Source organism: Argopecten irradians, unplaced genomic scaffold (genome assembly GCF_041381155.1).
Source record: "Argopecten irradians isolate NY unplaced genomic scaffold, Ai_NY scaffold_0525, whole genome shotgun sequence".
NCBI classification, from domain to species: domain Eukaryota; kingdom Metazoa; phylum Mollusca; class Bivalvia; order Pectinida; family Pectinidae; genus Argopecten; species Argopecten irradians.
Window position 1 is genome coordinate 19,655 of NW_027187992.1, and position 25,457 is coordinate 45,111.

General features: G+C 39.7%; 2 protein-coding genes across 2 annotated transcripts; both read right to left on the reverse strand.

Moving 5' to 3' along the window:
- Nucleotides 1–1,979: 1,979 nt before the first annotated feature.
- On the reverse strand, nt 1,980–5,689 carry LOC138312923 (uncharacterized). The gene is made up of 3 exons (XM_069253632.1): nt 5,374–5,689; nt 2,267–3,849; nt 1,980–2,117 (listed from the first exon to the last, which is right to left on the reverse strand). Exons 1-3 carry the CDS (start codon nt 5,687–5,689, stop codon nt 1,980–1,982), a joined length of 2,037 nt encoding a protein of 678 aa, XP_069109733.1.
- Nucleotides 5,690–22,403: 16,714 nt separating this feature from the next.
- LOC138312924 (uncharacterized) lies at nt 22,404–23,375 on the reverse strand. Its single transcript, XM_069253633.1, has one exon. The coding sequence runs from the start codon at nt 23,373–23,375 to the stop codon at nt 22,404–22,406; it is 972 nt and encodes a 323-aa protein (XP_069109734.1).
- Between the last annotated feature and the right edge of the window lie 2,082 nt (nt 23,376–25,457).

The following is a 25,457-nucleotide window of genomic DNA, read 5'->3' on the forward strand; positions in this document are numbered from 1 at the left end:
TGGATGCATCTGTATCCAATATGTATGTTTGTTTCGGATTTGGGTACGCAAGGATTGGTGTTTTACAAAGAAGATCCTTAAGCTGTTGGAAACTGGTTTCACATTCGTCTGTCCACTTAAATACTGTATGTTTCTTGGTCAGCTCTGTAAGACATGACGCTATCTCACTGAAGTGGTGTATGAATCTTCTGTAATAGTTACATAAACCCAAGAACTGCTGTACATCTTTTACTCCTTTTGGACGTTTCCAGTTCTTTACGGAATCGATGATCTTCGGGTTGGGTTTTATACCTTCCGCTCCCACGACATGGCCTAGATATAATACTTCTGACTTGAGGAATTCACACTTGGACGGCTTCAGTTTTAAACCAGCAGATTTCAGCTTTCCCAAGACTTCATCTAGCTTGTCCAGATGTTCCTCCATACCGGTACTGTACAATATAATATCATCTAGGTAGATTAAAATGGTCTTCCATTGCATGCCGCGGAATATAAGTTCCATACAACGTTGGAAAGTACTCGGAGCAGAGCACAAACCAAAAGGCATTTTTGTATATTCAAATAAGCCATACTTCGTGATGAACGCAGTCTTCGCTTGATCTTTCTCCTCCAGTGCAATTTGCCAATATCCGCTTTGTAAATCCATTGTAGAAAATATGGAGGCGCATGACAAACAATCCAAACAAGTGTCAATACGGGGTAATGGATAGGCGTCTTTGATTGTGCAGTCGTTAACCTTTCTATAATCACAGCACCAGCGAACTGTCCCATCTTTCTTCCGTACAAGAACTACTGGGCTGGCCCATGCAGATGATGATGGTTTTATGATCCCGATATCAAGTTGATCTTTCAGGTATTTCTCCTCTTCATCTTCAAAACCTTGAGGTGTCCGTCGCAACGGTTGTCGTATTGGTGCCGCAGTGCCAGTATCTACAGTATGTTTGATAACAGAACATGTGCCAAGCTCAAGTTTATTCCTTGCAAAACTCTCTTGATTTTTGCACAGGACTTCCGCTAAGCGTTTTCGATGGGTCTGGTCTGTACAATTTTCACAACTTCTCTGGAATAGCTCAGTCAGATGATCTGGAACCACGGGGAAATCGGTCAGTTTCTCCGATGTCGGTTCAGTTCTGGCAACTTTCCATGTAATCGGTACCTCTGGAATCTTCTCAGAATCCATTGTTCCTGTTGATATATCTATGTTGATGCTGGTATCCTCGGACTTTATCCGACCAATATTTAATGCCGCTTGGCAAGCGTAATCCCATGGGTCTCCTGCCTTATCCAATACTTGTTCAACGCTGAGAACCGGATGTAACTCCCCTAGGATGTAGTTCCTCCTGAGTTTGACTGGAAACTTTTCTGTGTTCACCAATCTTACAGGTATAGTCTTCCGGAATGGATCCACCAATGACCTTGCAATTATAATGTTTCGCCCATCTTCAACTACAGGTTCTATTGAAGAATATCTTGTATCAATTACCTCCGGATGTTCACTTCTCCCGGCTATAATGACCTCAGACATGGCAGGTATGGTGACCTTTTCATTTACTACCAACCTCGCCACGTGTTCTTGAGCTCTAGATACTTCACAATCTATCCATTGGCCGCCAATCTCGATTCCTCTTCTAGTATTAACAGTGATATCCTTATTGTCTATAATATCACATCCTAACAATAAGTCATCCCGTATCGGCGCCACGTAAACATCCCAAGCAAAATCTTCAGATCCAATCTGTAACTTTAGTTTTGCTGTACCATGCGTGGTCATCTTCTTCCCGGCCTCGGCTACAACTAATCCATAACATGATTCTTGTAAGGTTGGCCTACGGTCTTCTGGGATTTCATTAAACATCTGCTCACTTATAACAGTCACCTCGGCTCCAGTATCTATAACTGCTTTAACTGCCATTCCCTCCACTGAAATAGGCGCCTTTATTGTCACAGCCCGGACCCTATCCAACACCAGTTCCTTTGTACTAACTAGTTCCCTTTGGATTTCCCTTGTCCATCCTCTGCTGTCCCGACAATTGCCCTATATCAGCTGGAGCTTCTTTTACAACCGCCTTCTGTTCTTCAAATAAGCTTGCAATGTTGATATCATCACCGTCCTCGACCTGAAGATCCACATCAACAGCTACCATTTTACTACTCTTGGTAATTTCAGCCTTGTGTTTTTTATCCAGTGGATTAGAATGGACTGTGTCATGACCGACTGACACAGTCCCATCTAGTTTAAATCTTTCTGGTCTGTGTTATTCTTTACTTCATCTTTCTTTCCATCTTGCTGTTTTCTGTTTAGTTGTGCCCAACGTGGTAATGGTCTGTTTTGTTTATTAGCAGCAGTCTGGTCGTGTCGTTCATATGGACAGTTATTTCTGAAATGTCCCTCTTCTTGACATCCATAACACCTGGCTTGTCCACTATATGGTTTGCCTTGGAGAAGTTTGTTTGGGGTGTGAGGCCTGTTCCTCGGTAGAGTTTGTTTCTGACTGTCGATTATTGTCTTTGTGATTCTGTCAGATAAATCTCTCCCGAATTGATTCAGTCTCTCTTCTGTTACAAATCTGTGCTGATTTACTTTTCTGATATCATTCTCAGACTCCTCTTCTCTGTAACAGGCATCCTCTTCAAATGAAATTTTTCGTATGGTGTTTCCCTTCTGTTTCATCCCCTTCTTGCATGAATAATGCCAGCTCAACAAATTAACAGCCTCGTCTATAGTCTGTGGTCGCTTTGTGAGAACGTCATAGGCAATGCTCTGGTCAGCAATTCCACTCAACATATGTTCTACACATAAGTTGTTAAACAGGATTTCGTTGATACCTGGATAGGCTTTCCGTACCATTTCAGCAACTCTGGAGGAATATCGCTGATAGTTCTCCTCCCCAGACATTCGTAGATTTTGGAGGTTTCTTCTGTGGGTTTCCGGTAGGACATTGTCTCCAAACCTCTTCTCCATCTGCATACATAATAGGTTTAGATTTGCCCGGACGTGGTATGGCAATTTCGTAGCATATGCCAAAGCATCGTCCCGTAGACAGAGCAGCATTTCTTCGCTTTGTCTGCAAACATCCCAGCCAAATCTCTCGGTTACCATCTGGAATGGTACGATGAATGAGCTCCAATCTCCCCTGCCATTATAGACTGGTAACCTGGTTCTTGGTTCTTCAGTTGACCTGGCCGACGACGACACGGAGGGCCCTTGTCTTATATGATCTGGTAGGACTGGATTCTGTACTTGTTGACTGTACTGGTATGGGGCATGGTGACTCTCTCTGACGATATCTGCTCCATAACAGTCCTGTCGCTGCATTGGTGCGTTGACGGGTCGGTGTGAAAACTGCAGTGCTGGAGATTCTGGTTCTCCGTGGCTCCACCTCTGGTAATTAGACACATTCCGATTTTGATAGTGATACGGATTGGTCTGAGGGTCCCGGTAAGACATCTGCTGAGAGTCCCATGTATCTCTTCTGGTAGGGTATCCCTGTCTGCTCCACTCCTGCTGCCGGCTTGGAGAGTTATTACAACCCTCGAATGCGTAATTCGATGCGTAATTAGGCTCAGGATGGGTGTTGGAGTTGAAACTCCAGGTTGCGTTTTTTCGAGCATCGTTGAATGGGTAAGGGAGGGACTGGGAATGAGAGCTGTCAAATCTCTCGTATGCGTATGAATCATTATAGTTCTGAGTGTGGTAGTTGGGATTGCTACGACACTCCATAGAAACTGCATGACACGGACCATTACCATGAATCTGACTATCATACTGTCTTTGTACAGACTCATTTATTACATCTACATGATCCCCGCCAACACTAGTTTGACGTACCTCCCCCAATTCACATGTACCTGAAGAACGTATATGTGAATTATCTATATCAGAATGAGACCCCTGATCTATATCTATATCCCGAACACCAGCGTTAGACATGCTTGGAAAATCGGGCGTACGTAACTGTCTATTCCTTAAATGCATTTTAAAAACTAAAATCTAACACCAAATCAAAATATTATCAATTCTTCCACCAACCTCAATTTGAGACGTTACCAATATATAATAAATATTAAAAATAAGTTTCCGCTGCCACCAATTGTTGTATTTTTACTTTTGTAGTTTTGCGAGGTGGATGGAAAGATCGACAACTTTGTAAAATTGATTTGGTTTATTACACATATCAAATGTCAAACAATATAGACAATAATATAAACATACAAAATATCCTCAGCTCACACCATACACACCATAGTACGGAACAGAACAGCTATTAATGATATATATAGTTATATTCTAATTGATACTTATAAAACGTACCACTATGAAAAATCTAACAAATCGCTATACAGCTTATCCTATAATAAACTAACTAACCTACTGTCTAAAGAATCCCTAAAATGTGCTTGTACATTACGTACTCCACACTGAACTACTATATATACCTATCATTTCGCTTGTACATTACGTACTCCACGATTATCCTATCTAATAATTTTATATTCCTAACCTATCCGAAAACTATCATATGTGCTTATACCTTACGTATTTCACACATTTATCCTAGCTAAACTAAACCTAAATAAATATCTAATAATTCCTAACAAATGCTTAAAGCTTATTAACTAATCGGCAACTCGAAATATACTAATAAAATTGTACCGAAGTACTTATGAAAAAAATGCCTAAAGTTACCTTTCTATACGAGTTGCCTCCCTTACGCTGTCTGCTGTTCTGAACCTCGAAAACCGTTACAGCTGCTTTTTATAGTAGAATTCACGTGCCACAATAGCAACAACAACAACAAATGCAATATAAAGATTTAACTTTACATATTCCTATGTAATAATTTACCATTTCCAAAATAACTACTGTTTACAAAAGCACGATCCTTAGCAACTTATAATACTAAAAATAGCTCCCGATAACAACCGGAAGTATGACGTCATCAAGTAAATATACAAACTGACAACAGTTTACGGGAATGTTTAACAAACGTAATCGCGTACGATAGCCATCCTCACATCATGAAGACAATATCTAGAAATTCCAAATACACGATAATACTATTATTACATATATTAATCTAGTTTACATGTAATTATAACTGATGATGAGATTTACAATGTATAATCTGTCTAGTATACACACGTAAACTGACGTAATTATTCTAGCATTTTACATAACAATTACAAATTAACAAAGCCTAGTGAAATCCATTTTCACCACATTCTGGTCTCACCACATACCAATTCAGTAACTTCTCAAGAAAACAACTTTGATATAGATAACTTAATAATGAAAACCTCCCCCTTTCCTATAAAATTACTTGCTCTCAAACTCGTTCCACATCTCATCAAACCCATATAATACACACTCACTCTTAGGTTCCAACTTCCTCTCCAATCTCTCTATATACTTCCCAAATCTTTCGTTCTCTCTTGCTCTCTTCCTCTTCACGCTCTCTAACTCTTCCTCCATCTTCTCCAATGTCCTCTTCAGTTTCGTCTCTGTCTCCGTCACTCTTCCTGTCTTTGGCTCTCCCTGGCTCTTGCTCTCCACTTCCACTATCTGTATATCTGACGCTTCGTCTTTCCCTATTTTGATGATGTATGGTGATTTTGCTTCCAAAAAATACTTCTCATCCTCTGTGTTGTTCGTTTCGTCTCTCCCTATGTTCTTGATATCCCGATACATGTTTATGCAATTCTTTTCTATTTAGCCCAACAAATCCACAAAGTAAACAGGCAAATGGGGCCTTCTCCATCGGTAGGTGATGTTGATAAAGGTGTATGTACGCACTCCTCTTTCTAGAAAATCTTTCAGGACACCGGGTGCACTGCATAGTGGACATAATCTGTAAAATATAGTATTTATTGATCTATTACATGAGCCCATTTTGGTAACTCGGTCATGTAACATCTTTTTAATTGATCATGGTGTACGTTTTCTTGTCGTGTTCTGTTCCGGATGGTATATACGGCTGAACTGAGGATGTTTGATATTATATACGGACCCGCCCATGGTGATTCCAGCTTCCGATGTCTAGGTTTAAATTTATATATACTGTCTCTCCTATCCCATATCTGTTGTCCCTTATCCTACTATCATGACTCGTCTTCTGGCGTTCTGCTGCCTTTCCCAGATGGTCTCTAGCTATGCTATATATGGTCTCAAGTCGGTCACGCAGTTTCTGAATATATTGAGGGTTAACTGGAATTATCTGCCACAGTGTTAGGGATAGGGTATATGATGTTAATTGGTAAATGGACCTCTCTTCCCATCATCATCATATTTAGGCTGTATCCGGTTGCAGGGTGCCTCGTAGCTCTGTAGGCCGCCATCAATATAGCGATGAAAGTATCCCACTCCTTCGGGTTGCTTGTGATATAACTTTTGATCATTTTAGATAAAGTCTGATTGAAACGCTCAATCAAGCCATTCGAAGCTGGATGATATGCTGTGGTCCTAGTCTTTGTAATATTCATAAGACGACAGACTTCCTGGAAAAGGTCACTTTCAAAGTTCGTTCCCTGATCCGTATGAATTTCTAAAGGTGTCCCGAAACGTGAAATAAATTCGTGTACAAGTTTCTCTGCAACCTTCTCCGCTTGTTGATTTGGAATAGGATATGCCTCCATCCATCTAGTAAAATGATCCCCGATCACAAGTATATATCTGTTGTGTTTTCTTGATGTCGGCAGAGGCCCAATAATGTCTATGCCGACTCGATCCATTGGATTCCCCGACTCTGTAGTCTGTCAAGGCAATCTTCGGTTTCGGTGTTGCAGATTTCCACCTTGTACAACTAGTACATTGTTTTATGTGATTTTCTATGTCCTCCCCCATTTTGTACCAATAATAACATTGTCTGATATTTTCTGTAGTTTTGTGAATACCGGGGTGTCCAGCAAACGGCGAATCATGGCATTGAAGCAAGATTTCCTGCCTTAGTATCTTAGGGATGAGTAATTGTTTACTATCTTCTTTTTCAGGTGCTGCTGATATCCAGTTTTGGTATAAGACACCATTTGTCCTGACGATGTTTTTCCAATTCAACCAGAATTTCCTTATTGCCGGACTGTACCGTGCTACAGAGTCTCTGCTGGGCAATGTCCCTTTTTTCCATCCACTCGTGTAATATATGTAGATCTGTATCTTCCCTCTGGAAATTTGATAATTCTTTATTTGTATACTGTAAAAGCCAGTTGCTTGTGGTGTTCTGATCTTCAGTTGAAATGGATCTGATATCCGAAAATCTGTTGACGTTTGTCGACGTTGTCGGGTTACCAGTATCTGGAACAATTTTCATTGTCGCAAGAGGTACTACATCATCTATGTTTTCTTTAAACTCGTTCCATTCTTCCTGAAGTTGTTTGCAGATGTCGCAAGTTTTGTCAAAGGTCCCCTCCTTATGATGAGAACACAAGTCGGTGGTATCATTCCTCGATAAGGCGTCAGCATTTTGATGCTTCTTCCCTTCTCTATGTTGGATTTCAAAATCGAACTGTGCTATCGATTCTAGCCATCTAGCAAGTTGCCCTTGTGGGTCTTTGAACTGGAACAGCCAACGAAGTGAGCTATGGTCCGTCCTGAGTATAAAAACGTTTTCCCAACAGGTAATGTTTATATTGATTGGCAAAGGTAATGACAGCCAATAATTCTCTCCTCGTCACGCTGTAACGTTGTTGATGTCGGTTCTAGTTTCTTAGATCCGTATGAGATGACTCGTTCTATTCCCCCTTCTTGTACCTGAGACAGCACAGCTCCGATTCCAACGTTGGATGCATCTGTATCCAATATGTATGTTTGTTTCGGATTTGGGTACGCAAGGATTGGTGTTTTACAAAGGAGATCCTTAAGCTGTTGGAAACTGGTTTCACATTCGTCTGTCCACTTAAATACTGTATGTTTCTTGGTCAGCTCTGTAAGACATGACGCTATCTCACTGAAGTGGTGTATGAATCTTCTGTAATAGTTACATAAACCCAAGAACTGCTGTACATCTTTTACTCCTTTTGGACGTTTCCAGTTCTTTACGGAATCGATGATCTTCGGGTTGGGTTTTATACCTTCCGCTCCCACGACATGGCCTAGATATAATACTTCTGACTTGAGGAATTCACACTTAGACGGCTTCAGTTTTAAACCAGCAGATTTCAGCTTTCCCAAGACTTCATCTAGCTTGTCCAGATGTTCCTCCATACCGGTACTGTACAATATAATATCATCTAGGTAGATTAAAATGGTCTTCCATTGCATGCCGCGGAATATAAGTTCCATACAACGTTGGAAAGTACTCGGAGCAGAGCACAAACCAAAAGCATTTTTGTATATTCAAATAAGCCATACTTCGTGATGAACGCAGTCTTCGCTTGATCTTTCTCCTCCAGTGCAATTTGCCAATATCCGCTTTGTAAATCCATTGTAGAAAATATGGAGGCGCATGACAAACAATCCAAACAAGTGTCAATACGGGGTAATGGATAGGCGTCTTTGATTGTGCAGTCGTTAACCTTTCTATAATCACAGCACCAGCGAACTGTCCCATCTTTCTTCCGTACAAGAACTACTGGGCTGGCCCCATGCAGATGATGATGGTTTTAATGATCCCGATATCAAGTTGATCTTTCAGGTATTTCTCCTCTTCATCTTCAAAACCTTGAGGTGTCCGTCGCAACGGTTGTCGTATTGGTGCCGCAGTGCCAGTATCTACAGTATGTTTGATAACAGAACATGTGCCAAGCTCAAGTTTATTCCTTGCAAAACTCTCTTGATTTTTGCACAGGACTTCCGCTAAGCGTTTTCGATGGGTCTGGTCTGTACAATTTTCACAACTTCTCTGGAATAGCTCAGTCAGATGATCTGGAACCTCGGGGAAATCGGTCAGTTTCTCCGATGTCAGTTCAGTTCTGGCAACTTTCCATGTAATTGGTACCTCTGGAATCTTCTCAGAATCCATTGTTCCTGTTGATATATCTATGTTGATGCTGGTATCCTCGGACTTTATCCGACCAATATTTAATGCCGCTTGGCAAGCGTAATCCCATGGGTCTCCTGCCTTATCCAATACTTGTTCAACGCTGAGAACCGGATGTAACTCCCCTAGGATGTAGTTCCTCCTGAGTTTGACTGGAAACTTTTCTGTGTTCACCAATCTTACAGGTATAGTCTTCCGGAATGGATCCACCAATGACCTTGCAATTATAATGTTTCGCCCATCTTCAACTACAGGTTCTATTGAAGAATATCTTGTATCAATTACCTCCGGATGTTCACTTCTCCCGGCTATAATGACCTCAGACATGGCAGGTATGGTGACCTTTTCATTTACTACCAACCTCGCCACGTGTTCTTGAGCTCTAGATACTTCACAATCTATCCATTGACCGCCAATCTCGATTCCTCTTCTAGTATTAACAGTGATATCCTTATTGTCTATAATATCACATCCTAACAATAAGTCATCCCGTATCGGCGCCACGTAAACATCCCAAGCAAAATCTTCAGATCCAATCTGTAACTTTAGTTTTGCTGTACCATGCGTGGTTATCTTCTTCCCGGCCTCGGCTACAACTAATCCATAACATGATTCTTGTAAGGTTGGCCTACGGTCTTCTGGGATTTCATTAAACATCTGCTCACTTATAACAGTCACCTCGGCTCCAGTATCTATAACTGCTTTAACTGCCATTCCCTCCACTGAAATAGGCGCCTTTTATTGTCACAGCCCGGACCCTATCCAACACCAGTTCCTTTGTACTAACTAGTTCCCTTTGGATTTTCCTTGTCCATCCTCTGCTGTCCCGACAATTGCCCTATATCAGCTGGAGCTTCTTTTACAACCGTCTTCTGTTCTTCAAATAAGCTTGCAATGTTGATATCATCACCGTCCTCGACCTGAAGATCCACATCAACAGCTACCATTTTACTACTCTTGGTAATTTCAGCCTTGTGTTTTTTATCCAGTGGATTAGAATGGACTGTGTCATGACCGACTGACACAGTCCCATCTAGTTTAAATCTTTCTGGTCTGTGTTATTCTTTACTTCATCTTTCTTTCCATCTTGCTGTTTTCTGTTTAGTTGTGCCCAACGTGGTAATGGTCTGTTTTTGTTTATTAGCAGCAGTCTGGTCGTGTCGTTCATATGGACAGTTATTTCTGAAATGTCCCCCTTCTTTCTTGACTTCCATAACAACTGGCTTGGTCCACTATATGGTATTTGCCTTGGTGAAGTTTGTTTGGGGTGTGATGGCCTGTTCCTCGGTAGAGTTTGTTTCTGACTGTCGATTATTGTCTTTGTGATTCTGTCAGATAAATCTCTCCCGAAATTGATTCAGAGTCTCTCTTCTGTTACAAATCTGTGCTGATTTACTTTTCTGATATCATTCTCAGACATCCTCTTCTCTGTAAACAGGCATCCTCTTCAAATGAACTTTTTTCGTATGGTGTTTTCCTTCTGTTTCATCCCCTTCTGCTGCATGAATAATGCCAGCTCAACAAATTATACAGCCCTCGTCTATAGTCCTTGTGGTCCCCGCTTTGTGAGAACGTCATAGGCAATGCGCTCTGGTCAGCAATTCCACTCAACATATGTTCTACACAATAAGTTGGTTAAACAGGATTTCGTTGATACCTGGATAGGCTTTCCGTACCATTTCAGCAACTCTAGAGGAATATCGCTGATAGTTTTCCTCCCCAGACATTCGTAGATTTTGGAGGTTTCTTCTGTGGGTTTCCGGTAGGACATTGTCTCCAAACCTCTTCTCCATCTGCATACATAATAGGTTTAGATTTGCCCGGACGTGGTATGGCAATTTCGTAGCATATGCCAAAGCATCGTCCCGTAGACAGAGCAGCATTTCTTCGCTTGTCTGCAAACATCCCAGCCAAATCTGTCGGACACCATCTGGAATGGTACGATGAATGAGCTCCAATCTCCCCCTGCCATTATAGACTGGTAACCTGGTTCTTGGTTTCTTCAGTTGACCTGGCCGACGACGACACGGAGGGCCCTTGTCTTATATGATCTGGTAGGACTGGATTCTGTACTTGTTGACTGTACTGGTATGGGGCATGGTGACTCTCTCTGACGATGTTTGTTCCATAACAGTCCTGTCGCTGCATTGGTGCGTTGACGGGTCGGTGTGAAAACTGCAGTGCTGGAGATTCTGGTTCTCCGTGGCTCCACCTCTGGTAATTAGACACATTCCGATTTTGATAGTGATACGGATTGGTCTGAGGGTCCCGGTAAGACATCTGCTGAGAGTCCCATGTATCTCTTCTGGTAGGGTATCCCTGTCTGCTCCACTCCTGCTGCCGGCTTGGAGAGTTATTACAACCCTCGAATGCGTAATTCGATGCGTAATTAGGCTCAGGATGGGTGTTGGAGTTGAAACTCCAGGTTGCGTTTTTTCGAGCATCGTTGAATGGGTAAGGGAGGGACTGGGAATGAGAGCTGTCAAATCTCTCGTATGCGTATGAAATCATTATAGTTCTGAGTGTGGTAGTTGGGATTTGCTACGACACACCATAGAAACTGCATGACACGGACCATTACCATGAATCTGACTATCATACTGTCTTTGTACAGACTCATTTATTACATCTACAAATGATCCCCGCCAACACTAGTTTGACGTACCTCCCCCAATTCACATGTAACCTGAAGAACGTATATTTGAATTATCTATATCAGAATGAGACCCCTTATCTATATCTATATCCCGAACACCAGCGTTAGACATGCTTGGAAAATCGGGCGTACGTAACTGTCATATGTCCTTAAATAGCATTTTAAAAACTAAAATCTAACGACCAAATCAAAATATTATTTCAATTCTTCCACCAACCTCAATTTGAGACGTTACCAATATATAATAAATATTAAAAATAAGTTTCCGCTGCCACCAATTGTTGTATTTTTACTTTTGTAGTTTTGCGAGGTGGATGGAAAGATCGACAACTTTGTAAAATTGATTTGGTTTATTACACATATCAAATGTCAAACAATATAGACAATAATATAAACATACAAAATATCCTCAGCTCACACCATACACACCATAGTACGGAACAGAACAGCTATTAATGATATATATAGTTATATTCTAATTGATACTTATAAAACGTACCACTATGAAAAATCTAACAAATCGCTATACAGCTTATCCTATAATAAACTAACTAACCTACTGTCTAAAGAATCCCTAAAATGTGCTTGTACATTACGTACTCCACACTGAACTACTATATATACCTATCATTTCGCTTGTACATTACGTACTCCACGATTATCCTATCTAATAATTTTGTATTCCTAACCTATCCGAAAACTATCATATGTGCTTATACCTTACGTATTTCACACATTTATCCTAGCTAAACTAAACCTAAATAAATATCTAATAAATTCTAACAAATGCTTAAAGCTTATTAACTAATCGGCAACTCGAAATATACTAATAAAATTGTACCGAAGTACTTATGAAAAAATGCCTAAAGTTACCTTTCTATACGAGTTGCCTCCCTTACGCTGTCTGCTGTTCTGAACCTCGAAAACCGTTACAGCTGCTTTTTATAGTAGAATTCACGTGCCACAATAGCAACAACAACAACAAATGCAATATAAAGATTTAACTTTACATATTCCTATGTAATAATTTACCATTTCCAAAATAACTACTATTTACAAAAGCACGATCCTTAGCAACTTATAATACTAAAAATAGCTCCCGATAACAACCGGAAGTATGACGTCATCAAGTAAATATACAAACTGACAACAGTTTGCGGGAATGTTTAACAAACGTAATCGCGTACGATAGCCATCCTCACATCATGAAGACAATATCTAGAAATTCCAAATACACGGTAATACTATTATTACATATCATATTAATCTAGTTTACATATAATTATAACCGATGAGATTTACAATGTATAATCTGTCCAGTATACACACGTACACTGACGTAAGTCTAGCTTGTAACTGATGATATTTACAATGTATAATCTGTCTAGTATACACACGTAAACTGACGTAATTATTCTAGCATTTTACATAACAATTACAAATTAACAAAGCCTAGTGGAATCCATTTTCACCACACATTCCCCCCTCTGGACCCTTTCGTCCCCGAAAGGTACAACAATGCTTTCCATATTATTCAATAAACTATTCAACTAGATATACATAAGTCTTATCTATATATAATGTGTCTATATACATTTCATAGGGTAATTCTGACAAAACTGAATTTCCTCTAAAATTAACATGAGTAACGTTAATTGATAACATTTATCAGATATAAGAATCACAATTATTTTGTATTAAAAAATTGTACAACAGAACTGATTCTGGTCTATACCAATTCAGTAACTTCTCAAGAAAACAACTTTGATATAGATAACTTAATAATGAAAACCTCCCCCTTTCCTATAAAATTACTTGCTCTCAAACTCGTTCCACATCTCATCAAACCCATATAATACACACTCACTCTTAGGTTCCAACTTCCTCTCCAATCTCTCTATATACTTCCCAAATCTTTCGTTCTCTCTTGCTCTCTTCCTCTTCACGCTCTCTAACTCTTCCTCCATCTTCTCCAATGTCCTCTTCAGTTTCGTCTCTGTCTCCGTCACTCTTCCTGTCTTTGGCTCTCCCTGGCTCTTGCTCTCCACTTCCACTATCTGTATATCTGACGCTTCGTCTTTCCCTATTTTGATGATGTATGGTGTTTTTGCTTCCAAAAAATACTTCTCATCCTCTGTGTGTTCGTTTCGTCTCTCCCTATGTTCTTGATATCCCGATACATGTTTATGCAATTCTTTTCTATTTAGCCCAACAAATCCACAAAGTAAACAGGCAAATGGGGCCTTCTCCATCGGTAGGTGATGTTGATAAAGGTGTATGTACGCACTCCTCTTTCTAGAAAATCTTTCAGGACACCGGGTGCACTGCATAGTGGACATAATCTGTAAAATATAGTATTTATTGATCTATTACATGAGCCCATTTTGGTAACTCGGTCATGTAACATCTTTTTAATTGATCATGGTGTACGTTTTCTTGTCGTGTTTTGTTCCGGATGGTATATACGGCTGAACTGAGGATGTTTGATATTATATACGGACCCACCCATGGTGATTCCAGCTTCCGATGTCTAGGTTTAAATTTATATACTGTCTCTCCTATCTCATATCTGTTGTCCCTTATCCTACTATCATGACTCGTCTTCTGGCGTTCTGCTGCCTTTCCCAGATGGTCTCTAGCTATGCTATACATGGTCTCAAGTCGGTCACGCAGTTTCTGAATATATTGAGGGTAACTGGAATTATCTGCCACAGTGTTAGGGATAGGGTATATGATGTTAATTGGTAAATGGACCTCTCTTCCCATCATCATCATATTTGGGCTGTATCCGGTTGCAGGGTGCCTCGTAGCTCTGTAGGCCGCCATCAATATAGCGATGAAAGTATCCCACTCCTTCGGGTTGCTTTGTGATATAACTTTTGATCATTTTAGATAAAGTCTGATTGAAACGCTCAATCAAGCCATTCGAAGCTGGATGATATGCTGTGGTCCTAGTCTTTGTAATATTCATAAGACGACAGACTTCCTGGAAAAGGTCACTTTCAAAGTTCGTTCCCTGATCCGTATGAATTTCTAAAGGTGTCCCGAAACGTGAAATAAATTCGTGTACAAGTTTCTCTGCAACCTTCTCCGCTTGTTGATTTGGAATAGGATATGCCTCCATCCATCTAGTAAAATGATCCCCGATCACAAGTATATATCTGTTGTGTTTTCTTGATGTCGGCAGAGGCCCAATAATGTCTATGCCGACTCGATCCATTGGATTCCCGACTCTGTAGTCTGTCAAGGCAATCTTCGGTTTCGATGTTGCAGATTTCCACCTTGTACAACTAGTACATTGTTTTACGTGGTTTTCTATGTCCTCCCCCATTTTGTACCAATAATAACATTGTCTGATATTTTCTGTAGTTTTGTGAATACCGGGGTGTCCAGCAAACGGCGAATCATGGCATTGAAGCAAGATTTCCTGCCTTAGTATCTTAGGGATGAGTAATTGTTTACTATCTTCTTTTTCAGGTGCTGCTGATATCCAGTTTTGGTATAAGACACCATTTGTCCTGACGATGTTTTTCCAATTCAACCAGAATTTCCTTATTGCCGGACTGTACCGTGCTACAGAGTCTCTGCTGGGCAATGTCCCTTTTTTCCATCCACTCGTGTAATATATGTAGATCTGTATCTTCCCTCTGGAAATTTGATAATTCTTTATTTGTATACTGTAAAAGCCAGTTGCTTGTGGTGTTCTGATCTTCAGTTGAAATGGATCTGATATCCGAAAATCTGTTGACGTTTGTCGACGTTGTCGGGTTACCAGTATCTGGAACAATTTTCATTGTCGCAAGAGGTACTACATCATCTATGTTTTCTTTAAACTCGTTCCATTCTTCCTGAAGTTGTTTGCAGGTGTCGCAAGTTTTGTCAAAGGTCCCCTCCTTTTGATGAGAACACAAGTCGGTGGTATCATTCCTCGATAAGGCGTCAGCATTTTGATGCTTCTTCCCTTCTCTATGTTGGATTTCAAAATCGAACTGTGCTATCGATTCTAGCCATCTAGCAAGTTGCCCTTGTGGGTCTTTGAACTGGAACAGCCAACGAAGTGAGCTATGGTCCGTCCTGAGTATAAAACGTTTTCCCAACAGGTAATGTTTATATTGATTGGCAAAGGTAATGACAGCCAATAATTCTCTCCTCGTCACGCTGTAACGTTGTTGATGTCGGTCTAGTTTCTTAGATCCGTATGATATGACTCGTTCTATTCCCCCTTCTTGTACCTGAGACAGCACAGCTCCGATTCCAACGTTGGATGCATCTGTATCCAATATGTATGTTTGTTTCGGATTTGGGTACGCAAGGATTGGTGTTTTACAAAGAAGATCCTTAAGCTGTTGGAAACTGGTTTCACATTCGTCTGTCCACTTAAATACTGTATGTTTCTTGGTCAGCTCTGTAAGACATGACGCTATCTCACTGAAGTGGTGTATGAATCTTCTGTAATAGTTACATAAACCCAAGAACTGCTGTACATCTTTTACACATTTTGGACGTTTCCAGTTCTTTACGGAATCGATGATCTTCGGGTTGGGTTTTATACCTTCTGCTCCCACGACATGGCCTAGATATAATACTTCTGACTTGAGGAATTCACACTTAGACGGCTTCAGTTTTAAACCAGCAGATTTCAGCTTTCCCAAGACTTCATCTAGCTTGTCCAGATGTTCCTCCATACCGGTACTGTACAATATAATATCATCTAGGTAGATTAAAATGGTCTTCCATTGCATGCCGCGGAATATAAGTTCCATACAACGTTGGAAAGTACTCGGAGCAGAGCACAAACCAAAAGGCATTTTTGTATATATTCAAATAAGCCATACTTCGTGATGAACGCAGTCTTCGCTTGATCTTTCTCCTCCAGTGCAATTTGCCAATATCCGCTTTGTAAATCCATTGTAGAAAATATGGAGGCGCATGACAAACAATCCAAACAAGTGTCAATACGGGGTAATGGATAGGCGTCTTTGATTGTGCAGTCGTTAACCTTTCTATAATCACAGCACCAGCGAACTGTCCCATCTTTCTTCCGTACAAGAACTACTGGGCTGGCCCATGCAGATGATGATGGTTTTATGATCCCGATATCAAGTTGATCTTTCAGGTATTTCTCCTCTTCATCTTCAAAACCTTGAGGTGTCCGTCGCAACGGTTGTCGTATTGGTGCCGCAGTGTCAGTATCTACAGTATGTTTGATAACAGAACATGTGCCAAGCTCAAGTTTATTCCTTGCAAAACTCTCTTGATTTTTGCACAGGACTTCCGCTAAGCGTTTTCGATGGGTCTGGTCTGTACAATTTTCACAACTTCTCTGGAATAGCTCAGTCAGATGATCTGGAACCTCGGGGAAATCGGTCAGTTTCTCCGATGTCAGTTTAGTTCTGGCAACTTTCCATGTAATTGGTACCTCTGGAATCTTCTCAGAATCCATTGTTCCTGTTGATATATCTATGTTGATGCTGGTATCCTCGGACTTTATCCGACCAATATTTAATGCCGCTTGGCAAGCGTAATCCCATGGGTCTCCTGCCTTATCCAATACTTGTTCAACGCTGAGAACCGGATGTAACTCCCCTAGGATGTAGTTCCTCCTGAGTTTGACTGGAAACTTTTCTGTGTTCACCAATCTTACAGGTATAGTCTTCCGGAATGGATCCACCAATGACCTTGCAATTATAATGTTTCGCCCATCTTCAACTACAGGTTCTATTGAAGAATATCTTGTATCAATTACCTCCGGATGTTCACTTCTCCCGGCTATAATGACCTCAGACATGGCAGGTATGGTGACCTTTTCATTTACTACCAACCTCGCCACGTGTTCTTGAGCTCTAGATACTTCACAATCTATCCATTGGCCGCCAATCTCGATTCCTCTTCTAGTATTAACAGTGATATCCTTATTGTCTATAATATCACATCCTAACAATAAGTCATCCCGTATCGGCGCCACGTAAACATCCCAAGCAAAATCTTCAGATCCAATCTGTAACTTTAGTTTTGCTGTACCATGCGTGGTCATCTTCTTCCCGGCCTCGGCTACAACTAATCCATAACATGATTCTTGTAAGGTTGGCCTACGGTCTTCTGGGATTTCATTAAACATCTGCTCACTTATAACAGTCACCTCGGCTCCAGTATCTATAACTGCTTTAACTGCCATTCCCTCCACTGAAATAGGCGCCTTTATTGTCACAGCCCGGACCCTATCCAACACCAGTTCCTTTGTACTAACTAGTTCCCTTTGGATTTCCTTGTCCATCCTCTGCTGTCCCGACAATTGCCCTATATCAGCTGGAGCTTCTTTTACAACCGCCTTCTGTTCTTCAAATAAGCTTGCAATGTTGATATCATCACCGTCCTCGACCTGAAGATCCACATCAACAGCTACCATTTTACTACTCTTGGTAATTTCAGCCTTGTGTTTTTTATCCAGTGGATTAGAATGGACTGTGTCATGACCGACTGACACAGTCCCATCTAGTTTAAATCTTTCTGGTCTGTGTTATTCTTTACTTCATCTTTCTTTCCATCTTGCTGTTTTCTGTTTAGTTGTGCCCAACGTGGTAATGGTCTGTTTTGTTTATTAGCAGCAGTCTGGTCGTGTCGTTCATATGGACAATTATTTCTGAAATGTCCCTCTTCTTGACATCCATAACACCTGGCTTGTCCACTATATGGTTTGCCTTGATGAAGTTTGTTTGGGGTGTGAGGCCTGTTCCTCGGTAGAGTTTGTTTCTGACTGTCGATTATTGTCTTTGTGATTCTGTCAGATAAATCTCTCCCGAATTGATTCAGTCTCTCTTCTGTTACAAATCTGTGCTGATTTACTTTTCTGATATCATTCTCAGACTCCTCTTCTCTGTAACAGGCATCCTCTTCAAATGAAATTTTTCGTATGGTGTTTCCCTTCTGTTTCATCCCCTTCTTGCATGAATAATGCCAGCTCAACAAATTAACAGCCTCGTCTATTGTCTGTGGTCGCTTTGTGAGAACGTCATAGGCAATGCTCTGGTCAGCAATTCCACTCAACATATGTTCTACACATAAGTTGTTAAACAGGATTTCGTTGATACCTGGATAGGCTTTCCGTACCATTTCAGCAACTCTGGAGGAATATCGCCGATAGTTCTCCTCCCCAGACATTCGTAGATTTTGGAGGTTTCTTCTGTGGGTTTCCGGTAGGACATTGTCTCCAAACCTCTTCTCCATCTGCATACATAATAGGTTTAGATTTGCCCGGACGTGGTATGGCAATTTCGTAGCATATGCCAAAGCATCGTCCCGTAGACAGAGCAGCATTTCTTCGCTTTGTCTGCAAACATCCCAGCCAAATCTCTCGGTTACCATCTGGAATGGTACGATGAATGAGCTCCAATCTCCCCTGCCATTATAGACTGGTAACCTGGTTCTTGGTTCTTCAGTTGACCTGGCCGACGACGACACGGAGGGCCCTTGTCTTATATGATCTGGTAGGACTGGATTCTGTACTTGTTGACTGTACTGGTATGGGGCATGGTGACTCTCTCTGACGATATCTGCTCCATAACAGTCCTGTCGCTGCATTGGTGCGTTGACGGGTCGGTGTGAAAACTGCAGTGCTGGAGATTCTGGTTCTCCGTGGCTCCACCTCTGGTAATTAGACACATTCCGATTTTGATAGTGATACGGATTGGTCTGAGGGTCCCGGTAAGACATCTGCTGAGAGTCCCATGTATCTCTTCTGGTAGGGTATCCCTGTCTGCTCCACTCCTGCTGCCGGCTTGGAGAGTTATTACAACCCTCGAATGCGTAATTCGATGCGTAATTAGGCTCAGGATGGGTGTTGGAGTTGAAACTCCAGGTTGCGTTTTTTCGAGCATCGTTGAATGGGTAAGGGAGGGACTGGGAATGAGAGCTGTCAAATCTCTCGTATGCGTATGAATCATTATAGTTCTGAGTGTGGTAGTTGGGATTGCTACGACACTCCATAGAAACTGCATGACACGGACCATTACCATGAATCTGACTATCATACTGTCTTTGTACAGACTCATTTATTACATCTACATGATCCCCGCCAACACTAGTTTGACGTACCTCCCCCAATTCACATGTACCTGAAGAACGTATATGTGAATTATCTATATCAGAATGAGACCCCTGATCTACATCTATATCCCGAACACCAGCGTTAGACATGCTTGGAAAATCGGGCGTACGTAACTGTCTATTCCTTAAATGCATTTTAAATACTAAAATCTAACACCAAATCAAAATATTATCAATTCTTCCGCCAACCTCAATTTGAGACGTTACCAATATATAATAAATATTAAAAATAAGTTTCCGCTGCCACCAATTGTTGTATTTTTACTTTTGTAGTTTTGCGAGGTGGATGGAAAGATCGACAACTTTGTAAAATTGATTTGGTTTATTACACATATCAAATGTCAAACAATATAGACAATAATATAAACATACAAAATATCCTCAGCTCACACCATACACACCATAGTACGGAACAGAACAGCTATTAATGATATATATAGTTATATTCTAATTGATACTTATAAAACGTACCACTATGAAAAATCTAACAAATCGCTATACAGCTTATCCTATAATAAACTAACTAACCTACTGTCTAAAGAATCCCTAAAATGTGCTTGTACATTACGTACTCCACACTGAACTACTATATATACCTATCATTTCGCTTGTACATTACGTACTCCACGATTATCCTATCTAATATTTTTGTATTCCTAACCTATCCGAAAACTATCATATGTGCTTATACCTTACGTATTTCACACATTTATCCTAGCTGAACTAAACCCAAATAAATATCTGATAAATTCTAACAAATGCTTAAAGCTTATTAACTAATCGGCAACTCGAAATATACTAATAAAATTGTACCGAAGTACTTATGAAAAAATGACTAAAGTTACCTTTCTATACGAGTTGCCTCCCTTACGCTGTCTGCTGTTCTGAACCTCGAAAACCGTTACAGCTGCTTTTTTATAGTAGAATTCACGTGCCACAATAGCAACAACAACAAATGCAATATAAAGATTTAATTTTACATATTCCTATGTAATAATTTACCATTTCCAAAATAACTACTATTTACAAAAGCACGATCCTTAGCAACTTATAATACTAAAAATAGCTCCCGATAACAACCGGAAGTATGACGTCATCAAGTAAATATACAAACTGACAACAGTTTGCGGGAATGTTTAACAAACGTAATCGCGTACGATAGCCATCCTCACATGATGAAGACAATATCTAGAAATTCCAAATACACGGTAATACTATTATTACATATCATATTAATCTAGTTTACATATAATTATAACCGATGAGATTTACAATGTATAATCTGTCCAGTATACACACGTACACTGACGTAAGTCTAGCTTGTAACTGATGATATTTACAATGTATAATCTGTCTAGTATACACACGTAAACTGACGTAATTATTCTAGCATTTTACATAACAATTACAAATTAACAAAGCCTAGTGGAATCCATTTTCACCACACTCGTTTTGTCGAAACCATTAATAGTTCTAAACACTTGGATCATATCATATCGTAGTCTCCTGTATTGTAGAGTTGGTAGGCCCAAAAGTTTCAGTCTTTCCGTATATGGTGTTTTACGGAGTCCATGCACTTGTTTTGTTGCACGTCTTTGCACGTTTTCTAACTCAATTATATCCTTTTTCATAATTGGGTTCCAAACTGTTACTGAGTATTCCAATTGTGGTCGTATTAGAGACTTATAGAGTGGAAGAAACATATCCTTGTCCAACATCGTGAATGATCGCTTTATCATTCCAATTAGCCTATTCGCCTTTTTCGCACAATTTGTCATATGTAGACTAAACTTAAGTTCTGTGTCGAAAGTAACTCCAAGGTCTTTCTCATATTTGTCGCAAGTAATTTGTTGTATGGATCCATCTTCTTCTCGCATGATATACTCAAAGTTGGGATTTCTTTGTCCAAAATGTAGTGTTTTACACTTAGATGAATTAAACTTCAATTGCCATAGTGTTGACCATTCACTTAATTTGTCCAAATCATTTTTAATTTTTCCGGAATCTTCAAGTCGGTTACATGATCCGTAAATTTTCGTATCATTCGCAAATAGCTTTGATTTTCCAAGTATAGCTTTTGGCAGGTCATTTTATATATACGATGAAGAGGAAAGGTCCCAGAACACTACATTGAAATTAATGAGGAACTCCACTATCTACTTCTACCCAGTCGGAATGTATTCCGTTGACTACAACTCTTTGACGTCTCCCTTCTAAGAATTTGGATATCCATGTCACAATTTTCCCTCGTACTCCAACATTTATTAGCTTTTTTATCAGTCGTTTATGCGGCACTGTGTTAAACGCTTTTTTAAAGTCCAAATATATCATATCCAAATTTCCACCCTCGTCCAGCTTTTTAGTTATTTCATCATGGACTTCCAGAAGTTGAAGTGTTGTAGATTTTCCTTTGATGAAGCCAAATTGCTCGTCCGCTATAATATTATTCCTATCTAGATGACCCATCATATTGTCTCTAAGAATATATTCCAAACATTTTACAACGATGCTGGTCAAACTAATTGGTCTATAGTTTTCCGCTTTCCTTTTATTTCCTTTTTTAAAAATTGGTGTTATGTTTGCCTCCTTCCATTCTGATGGTAGAACTCCTTCTTGTAGAGATTTATTAAAGATTATTGATAAGGGGAGACTAATACATCGGCTTAGTTCCTTTAGAACTTTAGGATGTAACCCATCTGGTCCGGGGATTTGGATGCATCTAATTTTGATAGCTTTTTAAACACTTCTTCTGTTGTAACTTGAATTTCCAGAAGTTCTGGCTGTAGATTAACTGCTGTTGGTGTAGGTATGATGTTGAGGTCTTCTTTCGTAAACACACTTGCGAAAAAATTGTTTAGTTCCTTGGATTTACCTTCATCCTCAGTTTCTATAACACCGCTCTCTAGTTCTAGATCAGGCACTCCAGTTTTAGTATTGGTCCTAGATTTGATAAATTTCCAGAAACTTTTAGAGTCTGTCTTAAATTCCTTGGCAATTTTGGACTTGTATTGTATTGATGCACTCCTTAAAGATGATGTTGCTCTATTTCTTGCTAATCTGTATGTTTCCCAGTTTGCGCTTGTTTTGTTCCTTTTGTATATTTCACAGGTCTTCCTTTTTCTTTTGAGGGTGTTTATTGTTTCAACATTCATCCAAGCTTTCCTGTGCCTCCTTCCACGTCTACTTTTTGTCACTGGTATATATCTTCCCATACTTGATTTGATTTTGTCGACAAAGTAGGCCCATGCATCCACAGTATTCAGCTCATCCATGTTGTTTTCCGAATCTATGTTTGAAATCTCCAAACTCATTGATTCGTAATTCCCTCTATAAAAACAGTACTTGTTTTTGGTGGTGTTATCTTTATCAATCACAATCTCCACATTATAGAATATTGTTACATGATCACTTTTTCCTAATGGCGCATCAATCCTCAAGTTTTTTTTAACTGTATCCTCATCTTTAGAAAGTACTAGATCTAGAGTTGATGGTTCATTTCCCTGTCTGTGCCTGGTATAACCTTGTACATGTTGTATGAGATAGTTCTCTTTAACACATTCTAGAAACTTATCAGTTGATGATTCTAAGTTTTCCGGAGTAGTCTCCCTTGACCAATCAATGTTTTTATAATTGAAGTCACCCATGATGATGATGTTGTTATATTTTTCACACACTGTCTGAATTGCTTTATTTAGTTCCAATGAATTTTCTGTGCTGCTTGATGGACTTCTGTGTATGCATCCAGTTAATTATTTTTGGCTTTTATATAATGACAAAGTACACCAAATAGCCTCACTAAAATTTAATTCCATCAAGTGTTCCTCAATATCTCCTTTTAGGTTTGATTTAATATAGATAATTCCTCTTCCGGTTTCCAGTGAGACAGTGAACATGTCATAACCATCAATGTTGAATTCACAGAGATTTAAGTTTTCTGGATTATTCTTCGGTAATATTTCAGTCAAGGCAATTATACTCGGATTTTCTTGGTCAACAACAGTTTTCAACTCCTGTCTTTTGTTAAGAAGAGAATCTACATTACTGTACATCACACTGATAATGGTTTCAACGCTATTTCCATCAGTGTCTTCTACAGTCTGTGAGTTAAAAATAAAACTAGACTCCTACTCAGGTGGTTGCTGTGATGTTTAATTACTACCTCATTCCCTTGCTGACTATAAATCAACGTTGGATCTAAATCCTCATAGTTCATCTGTTCCTCTTCAACATCGATATCACTTCCTTCAATACTGGACAGATTTCCCTGGTCACATCTTTCTCGTGAATCTATTAGTGTTCTCATTTCAAATGGATCAATTGATAAGTCACTAATACCTTCTGAGGGTAGACCTGTGGTAGAACAAGCTCTACGCAGCAAGTGTTCCCCTCCGGTATTTTGGACTTGAGATCCAATTCCCTGGTTGTTAATCTTTGTCCATACTTTTGATTTTGGAGTTTTCTTTAGCTTGTTGTTTTCGTTGTCTGAATCTTGATTTTTAGGGGTATTCTTAGGGTTAACTACAGAATCATCTTTCACCACTTTATCCCCTCTAATTCTAACTCTTTCTCCTGCCTCTTTTCTTGTCTTTAGCTCCATCCTCAGCTCTTTATTTGACTCTCGTTGTTTCGGAGTTAGGTCACGTGCAATGTAGATTGACTTTAAAATGTCATGGTCTAGTTCTTTGATTTTCCTGCCACTTTGCAGTAGCTTTCTCCTGGACTCCTTTTCATTGAACACTAACTTTACAGGTCTAGGTCTATCTGCCTGTTTGTTGTAGTTTCCAATTCTGATCACATGCTGGACATCTAGTTGCTCAATTCCTAACTTTTCTATCATGGCGTGTAAGAGTCTAGTGTCATCTTCCTTTCTTAGTTGGCCATTTTCCTTTTTTGACTCACTCAAACCGTATATCATAAAATTCAATTCACGCCTTTTTTGGTCTTCCATTTCCTTTAGTCTCTAATCTACAATTTGTCCAATGTCTTGCTTTATATCTGTTAGCATTTCGCCTTTTACTTTCCGAATTAATTTTTCAACCTTTTCTGGGACTGCTTTTTCTACTAGTTTGAGTCTACTTTCTACATCATTCAGCCTCTTTTCAGTATTCTCTTTTATGTCCTTGATGCATTGATCTATACGGGCCATTCTTGGGAAATTCCGTTTACATACCCTACACACCCACACAAGGCCAGATTCCTCTCCGTCAATGGTCAGAGTTTCTGCAAATGATTCTGGTAGCTTTGAACATTTAAAGCAGACGCATACTTCACAAAGTTCGCAGAAAACACAAATGTCATTTTCTCTAATGTCTTTATCACACGACGGACATTTACACGCTTTATCACTGTTAAATCTTTTCCTTTTTGCTGATGCCATTTTCATTTGGTTTTTACCAATACTTGACCCAAACCTTATTAGCTATTTTCCTTATTTTTCTGGGTGAATTCCATCAGTGAATTGGTTATAACACACCTTCTCTCTTGTGTAGGCTTTATTACTTCTGAGAGTCTTAATCATGTCAAGAGATAACTTTGGTAACTCCAAGTTGTTTCTGGAATTTAAGTTCCTTATCCCTTGGTTAAGTTCCTTTATTTTCGTCATAAGCTCATTCTGTGTTTCTATATCCGTATCGTTTGGATTGATGTCACACTTAATCCTATTCCATTGTATAATAGAGTAAAATGGACATTCCAGAATCCCTACTGACACCTTCTTGTCATGTTGA